The sequence below is a fragment of the Garra rufa genome, chromosome 12 (genome assembly GCF_049309525.1).
Source record: "Garra rufa chromosome 12, GarRuf1.0, whole genome shotgun sequence".
NCBI lineage: Eukaryota > Metazoa > Chordata > Actinopteri > Cypriniformes > Cyprinidae > Garra > Garra rufa.
In genome coordinates this window covers 30,761,451-30,776,331 of record NC_133372.1, presented here as the reverse complement: position 1 = coordinate 30,776,331, position 14,881 = coordinate 30,761,451, and the positions used below count along the sequence as shown (strand labels likewise).

General features: G+C 36.8%; 1 protein-coding gene across 4 annotated transcripts in view; it reads left to right on the top strand.

Moving 5' to 3' along the window:
- opa1 (OPA1 mitochondrial dynamin like GTPase) overlaps positions 1 to 14,881 on the top strand; it is a 42,257-nt gene that overhangs the window by 16,069 nt on the left and 11,307 nt on the right. For all 4 annotated transcript variants that reach the window (XM_073851219.1, XM_073851218.1, XM_073851221.1 and 1 more), the window contains 14 exons: positions 764 to 894; positions 1,092 to 1,164; positions 1,249 to 1,321; positions 1,409 to 1,524; positions 4,022 to 4,086; positions 5,109 to 5,185; positions 6,017 to 6,182; positions 6,264 to 6,416; positions 6,502 to 6,610; positions 6,684 to 6,763; positions 6,908 to 7,048; positions 7,126 to 7,242; positions 8,411 to 8,504; positions 8,706 to 8,816. In XM_073851219.1, the coding sequence (XP_073707320.1) occupies positions 764 to 894; positions 1,092 to 1,164; positions 1,249 to 1,321; positions 1,409 to 1,524; positions 4,022 to 4,086; positions 5,109 to 5,185; positions 6,017 to 6,182; positions 6,264 to 6,416; positions 6,502 to 6,610; positions 6,684 to 6,763; positions 6,908 to 7,048; positions 7,126 to 7,242; positions 8,411 to 8,504; positions 8,706 to 8,816 (1,506 nt within the window). The remainder of the gene's footprint in view (positions 1 to 763; positions 895 to 1,091; positions 1,165 to 1,248; positions 1,322 to 1,408; positions 1,525 to 4,021; positions 4,087 to 5,108; positions 5,186 to 6,016; positions 6,183 to 6,263; positions 6,417 to 6,501; positions 6,611 to 6,683; positions 6,764 to 6,907; positions 7,049 to 7,125; positions 7,243 to 8,410; positions 8,505 to 8,705; positions 8,817 to 14,881) is intronic.

Genomic DNA, 14,881 nt, shown 5'->3' with positions numbered 1-14,881 from the left:
CCTGGAGCTGTGTGAGACATTTGTTATTATGGATGAATGCATTTTATTGGACTTGTTCTGGACCGATAAAGAGAAATGCCCACCCACTGCCATGATAAAACTTGGGAGAGCCAAAACAATTTTCAATATAACTCTGACTGGATTCGTCTGAAAGAAGAAGGTCGTATACATCTAGAATGCCTGGAAGGTGAGTAAATAATGGGCTAATTTTCATTTTTGAGGAAAAAATTTCAGGATTTTTCTCCACATAGTGGACTTTAATGACGACCAACGGGTCCAAATTGCAGTTTCAATGCAGCTTCAATGCAAAAGGGCTTTACATGTTCCCAGTCGAGGAATACAAGTCTTAGCTAGTAAAACGATCGTCATTTTCTAAAAAAAAATAAAAAAAATTATATACTTTTTAACCACAACTGCACTAGCTCGACCACATGTTTTGCGTAATCATGCACGTGTGATGTAGGTTAAAGAACCAACCCAGTGTTTACAAAGCGAACATGCAAAGAAAGATCAGACCCTCATTGGAATCATGTCGAGCCCTATGAAGCTGCGTTGAATCTGCAATTTGGACATTCACCCTATTGGTCCCTATTGAAGTCAACTACATTGAGAAAAATCCTGGAATGTTTTCCTCAAAAACCTTAATTTCTTTCTGACTGAAGAACATCTTGGATGACATGGGGGTGAGTAAATTATCAATGCATTTTTATTCTGAAAATAAAATAATCCTTTAATATTCTTTTTCTGTTTATTTCTCTTTCAGATGGCTCAGTAGATGCAGAGCGTAGTATAGTCACTGATCTGGTCAGTCAGATGGACCCTCAGGGCAAAAGGACCATCTTTGTTCTTACCAAGGTTGACCTGGCAGAAAAGAACCTAGCTAGTCCAAGCAGAGTAAGACCTTTAGATATTTCATTCAGACTCTCATTAATAAGTGTTACTTACTGTAGTAGCCACTAGAGGGAGGCATTTTGTGTCCTCTTACACTAAGCAAACAATATTGACTGCAGTTGTGTGCAGATGATGTCATTAGAAGGACTAAAATATTTTGTTATTTTCCTTATATTATTCATTTTTGTCTCAATTTGTAGATCCAGAAAATAGTTGAAGGCAAGCTATTCCCAATGAAGGCTTTGGGCTACTTTGCTGTAGTAACTGGCAAAGGTAAACATGATATCCTAGAAACCATTTTTATTTGAATTTTGGTGCACTTAGATGAAATCATTCACTGCCTTGATTCTTTTGTAGGCAGTTCTAATGAAAGCATAGACTCCATCAAGGACTATGAGGAGGAATTCTTTCAGAACTCAAGACTGCTGAGGTGGGACTCAAATGCATATTTCTAACTAACCTTTTTTATAATCTGTAACACGTTTTGATTGTACAATATTTTCCCGAACTGCTAAAGGGATGGGATGTTGAAAGCTCATCAGGTGACCACAAAGAACCTTAGTCTTGCTGTGTCAGACTGCTTCTGGAAGATGGTCAGGGAATCAGTGGAACAACAAGCAGATGCCTTCAAAGGTAAGATAGAAAAGAGATTCAGATCTTATTATGATTCATACCATTACTTTTGAATTGATCCAAACCATAAGGTTTTAAATTTTCTGTGAAGCACAAAAAAAGAAAATTAAGCACAAAGTACAGTTTTTTTTCATACAAGAATATGAAATGAGGTGTTCCTGTTCCAAAAAATCGCAAAAAAAGATGGCATAAATGGTTTTATAATTCTGCTTCCCTTAAAGGGATAGTTCATCCAACAATAAAAAAATCTGTCATTAATTGCTCACCCTCATGTTGTTCCAAACCTGTAAGGCCTTTCATCTTCAGAACACAAATTAAGATATTTTTAATAAAATCCGAGAGCTTTCTGACCCTGCATAGACAGCAACGCAACTACCACGTTCAATAATAAACTAAAATAATATAGCCAAATAGAAAAATATTAAGAAAGCCACATGGATTGTGCTTTTAGGCCTTTAACTTGATCATTGCTATTTTTATCTCCTAATATGCCGATTTTCAAGGGCATTTTGAGAAGCAGAGTGCACATCAGCTCTCAGGAGACCCAGTAAATAAACCTTAATAGAATCCAAACCAACAGCTCGACAGCCACTTAACTCTGAAACCCATCTCAGCAGAGCTGTTTCCCTGTTCTGTGCGTGCTGATTCCCGTCACACCTCACCTCAGCTCAGACGTTCTGCACAGGGCACGCTGCAGACCTCCACGCTGCCAATTAACAGGCCACCCCTGCTAACGCTCTGCCTCTAGATTTATTGCCTGACCCAGGACGCTTCTCAAACCTTTGTGTGGGCTATCGATCTCCACGGCTGCACTGGGGCCGGCCCGATAACCAGAGCAATTAGCGTCATCTCCATTGTGTGAGCGAGACGCCCGGCCCGTGTGTATGCTCGGGACGCAGGGCCTCTGGGGAACGTGGGGTTGCTGATACAGTGCACGCCTGGCTCCAGGTGCATTGATCATGGCCACAGTGCAGTCTATCTGGTGTCCCTGTATGGGGAAAGAGACAGAGGGAGATGGGAAGTGTCTGAGGAATAGGGCTGCTGTCACTGAAAAGTTTTAGTCAAAGTTCACTCTGTTATTATAGACGAACTTCGAACACATCGTTTTGTAGAAAATCTATTTATTGTATGAGATTAGTAGCCAAGTTGCTAATTATCATGTTTAAACTGCACCTGACCTACTTGCTGTAGTTTTTATTCATATGAACTGAAATTGAAATGTTAAAGAGTTAGTTTGCCCAAAAATGAAAATTAGCCCAATATTTACTCACCTTCCAGGCATCCTAGGTGTATGTGACTTCCTTCTTTTAGACAAATCCAATCAGAGTTAAAAATTATCCTGGCATTTTTAGGCTTTAGAAATGCATGAGCGGGTGTTTCTCTTTATTAGTCCAAAACAAGTCCAATAAAGTGCATCCATCCATAATAAAAAGTGCCTCACATGGCTCCGGGGGGTGAATAAAGGCCTCCTGTAGTGAATCGATGTGTTTTTGTAAGCAAAATATCTATATTTAAAACATCATAATTTAATCTAGCTTGCGCCAACTGGTTGTACACGGAAGCAACACAGAGTTGCGCATGCACCAGCGAGCCTAGCACAAACCAACATTTGTTTACAGGAGCAAAGGAAGCAAAGTTTCCTTACTTTAGCAAAGGAAAACCAGTCTTCTCTTGGCTTATATCATGGCTTCCGTGTATGACCAGTTGGCAAAAGTGATTATTACGTTTTAAATATAGATATTTTTCTTATACAAACTCATCGATTCGCTACAGGAGGCCTTTATTCACGCCCCGGAGCCTTTTTATTATGGATGGATGCACTTTATTGGACTTGTTTTGGACTGATGAAGAGAAACACTCACCCATGCAATTCTAAAGCTTGAAAATGTCAGGCTAAATTTTAATATAACTCCGATTGGATTTGTCTGATATAAGGAAGTCATATATACCTAGGATGCCTGGAGGGTGAGTAAATAATGGGCTAATTTTCATTTTTGGGTGAACTTACCTTTTGATGAATTTTCTGACACTTTTTACTTCTTTGAAGAAGGTACTGAAATTTCACAGTTAAGAGCTAATGTAGTTCAGTAGAACAGATAGTTAACCTAAAAATGAAAATTCTGCCATGATTAGTCACCCTCAAATTGTTCCAAACTTGTTTGACTTTCTTTATTCTGTGTAACGCAGAAGATTTTTCAGTTATATAATATAACATAGTTTCCGTTCCCATTGACTTCTGTTGTTTGATCAGAAAATACTATGGATGTCAATGAGAACCAAAACTGTTTGGTTACCAAAATTCTTCAAAATAACCCTCCCCCCACACAGATTTGGAATGACATGAGGCAGAGCAAATCACAGAATTTTCATTGTTGGGTGAAATATCCCCAGTTAAAAAAAGAAAGAAAGCCCTCTAAATGGTGCAACCTTTGTAACCTTAATCTAATTATTGAAAATATTCTAAATTGAACTTTTCTTCATGTTCTCTGTTGACCAGCATCCCGATTTAACCTGGAAACTGAGTGGAAAAACAACTATCCTCGCTTACGAGAGCTAGACAGGGTAAGAACTGGCTCCTGGTTAAACGCTAGATCTTTAAAGGAAACCCCGGGTTTTAAGACTTGTGTGGCTTAAAATAATATAAATGATGTCTCTTACTGAAATATGTATTAGAAAACCTACGAAAAATTTACGTTATTTAAAAAATCCACATCGTTTTATACATTTTGGACTATGGGGGGTGCCATTATTTCGAAGATGTAAAATGGTTGCACTCTGTACTGCTGTGGCTACCTGGTGCTATTTTTACTAAAACACAACTTGGAATACACAACTCAGAAAATAAAATACTGATACAATGCCACATTGTTCAGCTTTTGGTTGTAATTTTCAGTCGAAGGGCAACAAGACAAGCGATGCAAGTCTTCACTACTTTCCTAGCGATAAGTAGAGAAGAAAATAATGTCTGTGGACGAATAAAACTTCTTAAAGACGTGTCTTTGTACTCTCCACTTTAGCCCTGATGCCTTTGAGGCTTTTAGTAGACCACAGCTATTGAAAGAGCTTACAAACGGCAGAGACAAGAAACGCTAGATGCCATCCTGTCAGGTTGTAAACATGTCGACGCTTGTCATGACACCGCAGTCGCTAAAGGAGTTTCTCAGCACGAATTTCACTCAATATCCGGGGCATTGAAAAATCGATGGAACAGCATTTGGTTTGAACCTAAGCTTATTCATCACCACCTGTAAGCTCTTTCGGTAGCTGTGGTCATCATATCAGTATTTTATTTTCCGAGTTGCGGTAAAAATAGCAACAAGTAGCGCTAGTAGCTCACTGAGTGCAACCATTTCACGTCAGCAAAATAATGGCGCCCCCCATTTTTCAAAATATGTTTAAAGTGATGTGGATTTTTTTTTTAAATAACTTAAATCTTTCATGGGTTTTCTACTGCATATTTCAGGAAGAGACTTGAGTGTCAGATCAATATTCTAATTTAAGTATGGCAAATAATCAAAACTTGATTTAATATTGATAACATAATAATGTTCTTTACTCTGTATGTCATGCCTTTTTATTAATAGAACGAACTGTATGAGAAGGCCAAAAATGAGATCTTGGATGAGGTGATCAGCTTGAGTCAAGTTACTCCAAAACACTGGTGAGCACTTAACTTTTCATTAACCACAAAATTAATTGTAGGGCTGTCATGTGTTTCAAAAAATTGTCAAATTAATTACATATCATGCATCCTGTGTTGCATGATATGGCTTCTTACTAATTTGGTTCTGCCTACTTCATAATTGACTGCTAATTTAAAAAAAAAAAGGAGGTGGTACTTCCAAATTCATTTGCTTTTATAGTACGATGCTTATGCTTGTACATTTCGTTTTATTGTTTATTATTGAGGTTCTTTCAGTCTGTTGGCTGGCAGACGTTAAACTCGATATCTCCATCTCATGGCTTCAGGGCAGACTATACCATCAGAATGCAAAGTTGCAAGCAGTACCCAGAGTTATGAACCTAAATCCCAGAGGAGCAAGCTAAATGAAATAGATCAGATGTTTGTAGGGGGCCCAGTGTGCTCCATCAGCCTCTCAAATCAATGGCATGATGAATAGCTGGAGGGTGGCTTCTCTGGGCAGCGCTAGTTTGGTGGTATTGGAGATGTGTGTGTGTATTGATGTACCACACTAGAACAAAGCAAACGGGAAGCTATGAAATATGGTTTCCTTGTATGATAAATGAGCTTGACCGTCACCCTCAGAATATTATCAGAATATTCTCATCTTTGTCTTAATGTCAGGTCCTATACTTTCCACTTGACTGTTTAGATTTATGAAGCACATTTTTGATCTTATCTGATGGTTGAGAGAACTGAAAACAACATAATTAATATTATTATTTGAGTTTCTTGATTTTCATTTGATAGCAGCTTGGTCTCGTATATATGTTTAGAATTAACAAACAATGACAATTTTTGTCATTTTAGGGAGTCTATCTTACAGAAGAAGCTTTGGGAAAGGGTCTCGACACACGTTATTGAGAACATCTACCTACCTGCCGCCCAGACCATGAACTCGGGCACTTTCAACACCACTGTAGACATCAAACTCAAGCAATGGACTGATAAACAACTTCCTCATAAAGCACTGGAGGTATTTATTTGAACAGTATTTATTTGTAAAGTATTTCTCTTATCCAGTTTATAAATCTGTCTTCTTTTCTTTGCTACTCAGGTTGCTTGGGAGACATTGCAGGAAGAGTTTGCCCGCTTCATGGCAGAATACAAAGGGAAAGACCAGGATGACATCTTTGATAAGCTAAAGGAAGCAGTCAAGGATGAGAGCATCAAACGACACAAGTGGAATGAAAGAGCCATGGACAGCTTGGTAAGTATAACATATTTACCAAATATAACAGCACACAGGGTTTCTTCTTCTGTTGGTAAATGTTACTTATGTATGTGCGGTACAGAGAGTGATTCAACACAACGCTCTGGAGGATCGTTCAATCACAGACAAGCCCCAGTGGGACGCCGCTATTCAGTTCATGGAGGAAACGCTACAGTCTCGCCTTAAAGACAGTATGTCTACCCCTCATAAAGCTGTCTTGTTTATCAGTCTGTGGAGTGTGTGACTCATCTTCCTGTGTTGCAGCTGACTCAGTAATAGCAGATATGGTGGGGCCAGACTGGAAGCAAAGATGGTTAAGCTGGAAAAACCGAACACCAGAACAGGTTGAACAGACAACACAATTAATTTGTTCACACTGGTCATTTTTATTAACTTTTTGATCATAATTTAGTGTCAGTGTTTGTGGTATTACTACATATAGGTGCTAGTGATAAGAAAGTCTACGTAATTTTGTTCCCTGACCTTAGCACATCCGTAATGAGACCAAAAACGAGTTGGAGCGTCTTTTGAAGCTACATGAGGATCACACAGCCTACCTGGCTAATGATGAGGTCACCACAGTACGCAAAAACCTGGAGGGCCGAGGAGTGGAAGTGGACCCCGTACTGGTAAGAAAAAAATATCTAACACGGCTATCTGTACATTTAATGAATTTTTACTAAATTGAACTAATCTCTCTTTTTAGATCAAGGACACGTGGCACCAACTCTATCGACGTCATTTCCTACAGAAGGCATTACTACATTGTAACCTCTGCCGGCGAGGTTTCTACTACTACCAGAGGCACTTTGTAGACTCTGAGGTAAAGCCATTTTAGTAGAATATTATCTTTTTTTGAAAAGATAATAAATAGGGCTCCGAAAGTGTTTACATTTGGGAATAATTAGATGTTTTATAGAAGTACACTACCAGTCAAAAGTTTTTGAACAGTAAGATTTGTAATGTTTTTAAAGAATTCTCTTCTGCTCACTAAGCCTGCATTCATTTGATCCAAAATACATTAAAAGCAGTAATCTTGTGAAATATTTTTCCTATTTAAAATAACTGCTTTCTATTTGAATATAATTTAAATTGTAATTTATTCCTGTGATCAAAGCTGAATTTTTAGCATTATTACACCAGTCTTCAGTGTCACATGATCCTTCAGAAATCATTCTAATATGCTGATTTGCTGTTCAAGATTTTTTTTTGATATAATTATTATTATTATTATTAATTAATTCAATATTTAAAACAGTTAAGTACATTTTTTCAGGATTCTTTGATGAATGGAAATATCCAAAGATCAGCATTTATTTGAAATAAAAAGCTTTTGTAACAACATGCACTATACCAATCAAATACTTAGAGTCAGTATATTATATTTTTTTTGGGAAAGAAATTATAGAAATTAATTCTTTTACTTAGCATGAATGCTTTAAATTACAGAAGATTTCTATTTCAGATAAATGCTGTTCTTCTGAACTCTATATTCATCAAAGAAACCTGAAAAATTTCTGCTCAGCTGTTTTCAATATAATAATGATAATAATAATAATAAATGTTACTGTTTTTGCTGTACTTTGGATCAAATAAATGCAGGCTTGGTGAGCAGAAGACTTTAAAACATTAAAAATCTTACTGTTCAAAAACTTTGACTGGTAGTGTACATTTATTTTAATTTATTTAAATATGCTTTTATTTGGAGAGAAAAAATGGATAAAATTAATAAATAAAATTAATAATGAATAATTCTCAAAGATTTAATTAACAGGAAATTTATTCATAAGGGCAAACCAGATAATATAAATTATTCACAACTAAAGGAAAGTAATTGCACTTTAGAATCTTTCAGCCGAAGACTGAAATGTTGTTGTGCTTTCATACTTCAAACAAACACACAATTTCTGTAAAATGCAATAGTTGTTTATTTTGTGTTGGATCATATTAAAAAAAATTAAAGAAGTTTCACTTATTTCTCTGTGTTCCAGCTGGAGTGCAATGATGTGGTTCTGTTCTGGAGAATCCAGAGGATGTTGGGCATCACAGCCAATACTCTTAGACAACAGCTCACTAACACAGAAGGTACGTACCGTCTGTGGGTTCTCATCACAAATCAAGCTTTCCTGCAAACACGTCTTAACTTATGGTTGCTTACAGTTGCACAAATCATCTCTTAGTAGTATTAGTAATTAAACAGGATTCAGTAGGAGTAAACGGTGACTAAGACTGCTGATATAACGTTCCACATTCAATCAACACAAAAGTGTTTTTTTTTTTGTACAGTGCGACGCTTGGAGAAGAACGTTAAAGAGGTATTAGAGGACTTTGGAGAGGATACAGAGAAGAAAGTCCAGCTGATCACAGGCAGGAGAGTTCAGTTGGCAGAAGACCTCAGTAAGTCATACTTCCTAATAATACTTCTGATTTAGTCTGTGAAATGTCAGCAAGGCAACCACCAGAGGGCAGTGTTGTTTTGCACATGAGTACATCCATGTTATCTGTAATAAATCATCTGTCCATTTATTTAATTTCACTCCAGTGTTACATTTCTGTTTTTCATGTTGTGTTTATGAAATGGAATTGAGTCAAAATGGTTAATCAAATCAGCTTTTCCCCCTCATCTTTTTCTAAGCATTTCCTCACATTTAAATTCTTTTTTTTTTTAAAAGGCCAAACCCCTTTGTACTTAAGTGTCAGGTGTCTGCGGTCGGAATTCCGCTCTTTCCAACGCTTTTTCCGTTGTACCTTCTAACTCATTTTAAGTAATATTATTTCTGAATAGGCTACGGATAGCTTTCCACACTCTCTTCACTCTCACCCTCCCTCTTATGTTTTTTCCTGTTCCTTCCTCTGTTGAGGCTTGAACCCTTAATTGCCCTTCACAGTGTGGGAGACGGTGTGAGAGAGAGCTCCTGGCTGCACACTGCCTGCTGTCTGTCATGTCTTCAGCCCTGGTTACTGTTAAACACTCTGTTGATTAAAGCAGCAATTTGTGGAGGCACGACTGACATGCTCAGACTTGATCTCGCGCAGACACACGACTCGCACACACGGACTGTCATTACTGTGATAACAGAGAGTGAGGTAATGGCACTGCCGCCCAGGTTAGTGTGTACTTAGACACAATGGTCAATCTGCCTGTGCAGTGTCTCGAGTCATAAAGAACCTCTCTGCCTTTCTGATGAAGAATTTCTTTGCGTGTATAAGAGGCCTCTCTAAATGTCTCTTTTGAGCAGGTTGACTAGCTTAAGTGTCTTTGCAGTGGATTGGAAAAAGCATGACTGAACAGTTTTGTATGACCTTCGTTTAAAAAATTAAGACATTTTTGATGAAATCCGAGAGCTTTCTGACCCTGCATAGACAGCAATGCAACTGAAATGTTTAAGGCCAATTAAGGTAGTAAGGACATTGTTAAAATATTCCATGGGACATCAGTGGTTCAACCATAATTTTATGAAGCTACGAAAATACTTTAGGCAGAAAGAAAATGAAAATAACAGCTTTATTTAACAATTTCTTCTCTTCTGATTCATGAGAGCATGTGTTTGGTGCTGCTGACGAAAGTGGTTCTATAAAATTAATGAACTATTTTAATGATATCCTTACTACCTTTCTGGGCCATGAATGTGTCAGTTATGTTGCTGTCTATGCAGGGTCAGAAAGCTATGAGATTTCATCAAAAATATCTTAATTTGTGTTCCAAATTTGAACAAAGGACTTGGAACGATGTGAGGGTAAGTCTTTAGGACACAATATTTTAGGGCCTAGTTGTACCAGCCTGATCTGTTTTGTCTGCTTTTCTACATGCTTGAATATAAAGACCAGGATGTTGGGCTTTTTTGGTCCTGTGAACGTGTCCACTAGTCCTAGTAGATGTCCGACCCTCTCCTGTTTAAGCCTGATGCTTGGCGTTGGGTAACCCTTAGAGTGGATTCTTGTGCTGTAAAGCATGACGTTGCCTGGTGGACAACCAACACTTAGAGAAAACACAAGCATGACCTCCCAAGAAGTGGCCTGTTATGCTAATAAAAGCAAGTCTGGACATGCATGCATGCATCAGCGCCCTAGCTGTTGCCACTGCACAAAACACATGGTCACTCTATTAGGGTGCAGAGAGAGCGGACTGTAGTGACAGGTCTTGGATTGTTAATAATGGTTGCCATGATATGAAAAACAATTGCTGTGCTTAAGAAAAAGTCACAGTTAGGGCTGCCAAAGTGATTACTTTTGAGATTAATTAAATGTTTAATGGCGTAGATTCTATTAGCACATTTACGTAAAGGATTACTTCACTTCCAGAATATAATTTACTCACCCCCATGCCATCCAAGATGTCCATGTCTTTCTTCAGTAAAAAAGAAATAAGGTTTTTGAGGAAAACATTACAGGATTTTTCTCCATATAGTGGACTTCAGTGGGAACCAGCGGTTTGAAGGACCAAACTGCAGTTTCAGTGTAGCTTGAAATTGCAATTTGGACCTTCAACCCGCTGATCCCCAAGTTCATTATATGGTGAAAAATCCTGAAATGCTTTCCTCAACAAGCTTTATTTCTTTTCGACTGAAGAAAGAAAGACATGAACATCTTGGATGACATCGGAGTGAGTGAATTATCATGAAATTTTGGAATGACAAAAAATAAAAAAGCTAAATTTTAAGTAAAGTAAAAGTATTTTAAGTAAAAAAAAAAAAAAAGTAAAATAAATGTAATGCTATTTAACCCTTAAATGCATAAATGTTTTGCCAATCATTATTACATATTTCATACTTTTCTGGGCCTTGACAGTTTTATTTACTTGGCAGTCAATGGGACAGTCACAAGCCTCCCGGTTTTCACCCAAAATATCTGAAATGGTGTCCTGAAGACAAACAAAGCTTTTACAGGTTTAAAACGACATGGGGGGAGGTGATTAAAAACAAACCTTTCAGGTCCCACTTTATATTAGGTGACCTTAACTACTATATACTTACATAAAAAAAAGTAAAATACATTTAGTCTGTTCATGTTGTATTGCAAAAGGGATAAGGGGAAAGTAAAGGGCACGTTTGGTGGTATGGGTAGGTTTAAGAGTGGGTTAAGGTGTAAGGGCTGGGTTAAATGTAATTACAGAAATTAATTACAGATGTAACTACATACAGGTATTTTTTAAAGGTGCCATAGAATGCATTGAGAGAATATTTTAAATTGTTCTCTGATATCTACATAGAAGGTATTTGGCATAGGAAAGGGCAAAAAATCTCCAGAAATGGTTTTACAGGTCCATTTACAACCCTAGGATTTGCCCCTGGAATGAAATGCTCTGTTATTTGGAAGCTTCATGATTATTAATGAGCTCTGCTCTGATTGGCTGTTTCACAGAGCTGCTCATCTCAATAGCTCGCACATGGATAAAAATATATATTTAATTAGGAGCTCTAGCCGCTTTTAATATGCGGTTTGTTGAATCTGCCGTTTTGAATCGCCGACATTTTAGTCTCATTGCAGTGATCCATGTGCTCTGTGTAACGTTATAATGCAGAGGGAGTGCTTCTTAGCCTACCACACAAGTTGAGCTGCTCCTCAGTGATACTCGGGATCTGTAAATCATTCGCCATTATCAGGCAGTTATTTCTCCATCACTCACCATCATCAGGCAGTTATTTCTCTGTTTATGTGGTAAGTGAAATCCTATGTATAGCAATGTAACAGGCTAGCGATAGCATTAAGCTAACCGTGTCCCTTCTGTGGCTTGCCTTGTGTTACTGATGTACTGACGTTACCGATGATTGGCCGATGCAAATGTTGGAGGCGTAACTATTAACGATCCCCAAGACTGTTTCGTAACAGTCGGTGTTATGTTGGAATTTACCTGTTTTTCGGTGGTCTTTTGCAAATACTAGATTTATATAAGAAGGAGGAAACGATGGTGTTTGAGACTCATGGTATGTCATGTCCATGTACTGAACTGTTATTATTAAACTATGCCAAGGTAAATTCAGTTTTCCATTCTATGGCACCTTTAAATGTAAGTACAATGTAAAAACGTGTGTACACAATAAGTGCATTTTATCAAATGATTAATTTAAATGTAAGTACATGCAGTTGTAGTTAAGGCCACATAATATAAAGTGGGACCAATTTTTATTTTGGGGTTGAGTAAACCTTAAAGCATTGATCTGATTCTGACTGCATTAATACATATTTGTTATGTTCTGAATTGAAGCAGAAACTGTTATGAATTAAATCATTTCAGACCCAGCTGTTTTCATCTTATTATCATTGTGGTCAGTTTTGTTTTCAGTTTGAAGTGGAAAAAGGGCTATTTGGCTAGATTTTGTATTTGGCATTAGTTTACAGGAATAATAATGGCTTGATTATTTGCAGTGCCACATTCAGTCTTTCCATTTTCTTTTTTTTTTTTTGTGTACATGGGTTAAATCAAAAATAGTTGTCAGGCCTGAGGTTGGCAAAATGTGTTAAGTGTAAACGTACTACATTTTTTTTCTTTGTATACACAATTTATGCATGGTGTAGTATGAGAGGTGATGTTTTGTGCAACAGTTTTGCCACCCTTTACGGGCTACTTTTCTGGTTTTGGACAGATCCTGAAGGAACATGCCAAGAACATGAGTTTGGACAGAATCCTGGCTATTTCCAATTTCTTTACAAATAGCAAAGAGGAATTTGTGGGCCTGTCTGGCCTTGCCGCCTTTCCTGTGTGAGGTGGCATCATGTTCCCAAGGTTCCTGGAGCTTCTTATGTATTTTGATGCACTATCCCGGCTTCTTCTCAGAGAGAACAAATTATCTTATTTCAACTGTGCTCACCCTTAAATTCTTAAAGGGTTAGTTCACCCAAAAATTCTGTCATTAATTACTCACCCTCATGTTGTTCCAAACCTGTAAGACTTTCATTCATCTTAGGAACACAAATTAAGATATTTTTGATGAAGTCCAAGAGCTTTTTGACCCTTCGTAGACAGCAAAGCTACTACCACGTTCAAGGTCTAGAAAGGTACCAAGAACATCAACAAAATAGTCCATGTGACATCAGTGGTTCAGACAAAAATCTTACGGGTTTGGAACAACATAAGGGTGATAAATTAATGGCAGACTTGTCCTTTTTGGGTGAACTAACCCTTTTAACCGTTTAAACAGTTAGGTTTTCAATCTGGCCTGGTTTCAAACATGTTACTCTCAAATGATCCCAAATTAATCTGATATCAGCTGATCAAAGTATGTGTGTGCACATTTTTTTTCTTTTCCAGTTTTCATCTTGCCAGTTGAATCAAACACTATTTTTATTGGCATCAACCTTAAACCTCTGTGGATTAGTATTGTCACGATACCAAAATTTTGACTTTGATACGATACTCGACTAAAATATCTCAAAACTACTGCTGAACCAAAACTATGACAAAAACAGAACAACAGAAAAAGTTTTATCTTTGTTATTTATAGATTAAGAACATTGATGGAAGTAAAAAAACTAAAGGACAAAAACAATAAAGCAAAGACACAAATTAAATAAATAGGATCCTATGAAATCCGTTTTATTTATTCCCAAATTCAGTTTTTTTTTGTTTCGAAATGCTATTTTTCTGGACTATTTTAATGGTTACATTAAAAATATGATTTAAAAAGCATGTCTAATTAATTGAAACCATAAAACTTAAACAGTTTAACAGCAATTTATTTAAAAAAAAAAAATTGTTATTTTTTTTTTTTTTTTTTTTTTTTTCCAGAAACACGTGTGTATTTGCAATTTAATTTAATTAGTACATAAATTCTGTTTAAATAATTTTCTGGTAAATATTCCTTAAATATTGTTTTAATAACTAGCATTACATTAAGTAATATTTTTGTCAAGTTAAACCAAACTTTTTGATGGGTTGATTTGAAGACCTTTTAAGTTTCTGTTTTTATATAATATGACAATAGTTTTTTCTCAAAAGAAACTGTAAAATGCTTATGAAGTGACTCTAGAGCAGCTCTAGAAATTATGTTAATGTGTTTATGCACTCATATAATCAGGCGGCAGAGGCTGAAAACATAGCGAGCATCAAGCGCGCTTCAGTATATGTGTAGTAAACGGCGCAATTAATTTATACAAAGACTCGCAGAACATGCCAGATTCATAATCAAATACCCAAATTCCGTGATATTCAGTGAAATTTAGTTATTATGTCTGTATCCCGTGGTTTCCTTCGCATTTTCTGATTCACTGTAATCATAGTGCCCTAAATAGTCAGTGTTTTACTAGCTCTTATCAGAGTGCATTCTTAAAGTACTGGTACTAGTAAAATGCAGAATCGTTTTTAAAAGCACCTTAGTAGTACTGGTATATCATGCAACACTAATGGAAATATTGGAAAATGTTGCTTAGGTTTTTTGAAATGTTCTTCACACTTAATTAAAAATAGTTAAACTAAAACTAAGACGAAAACGATTGATCAGAAAACATTTTCGTAAACTGAAATA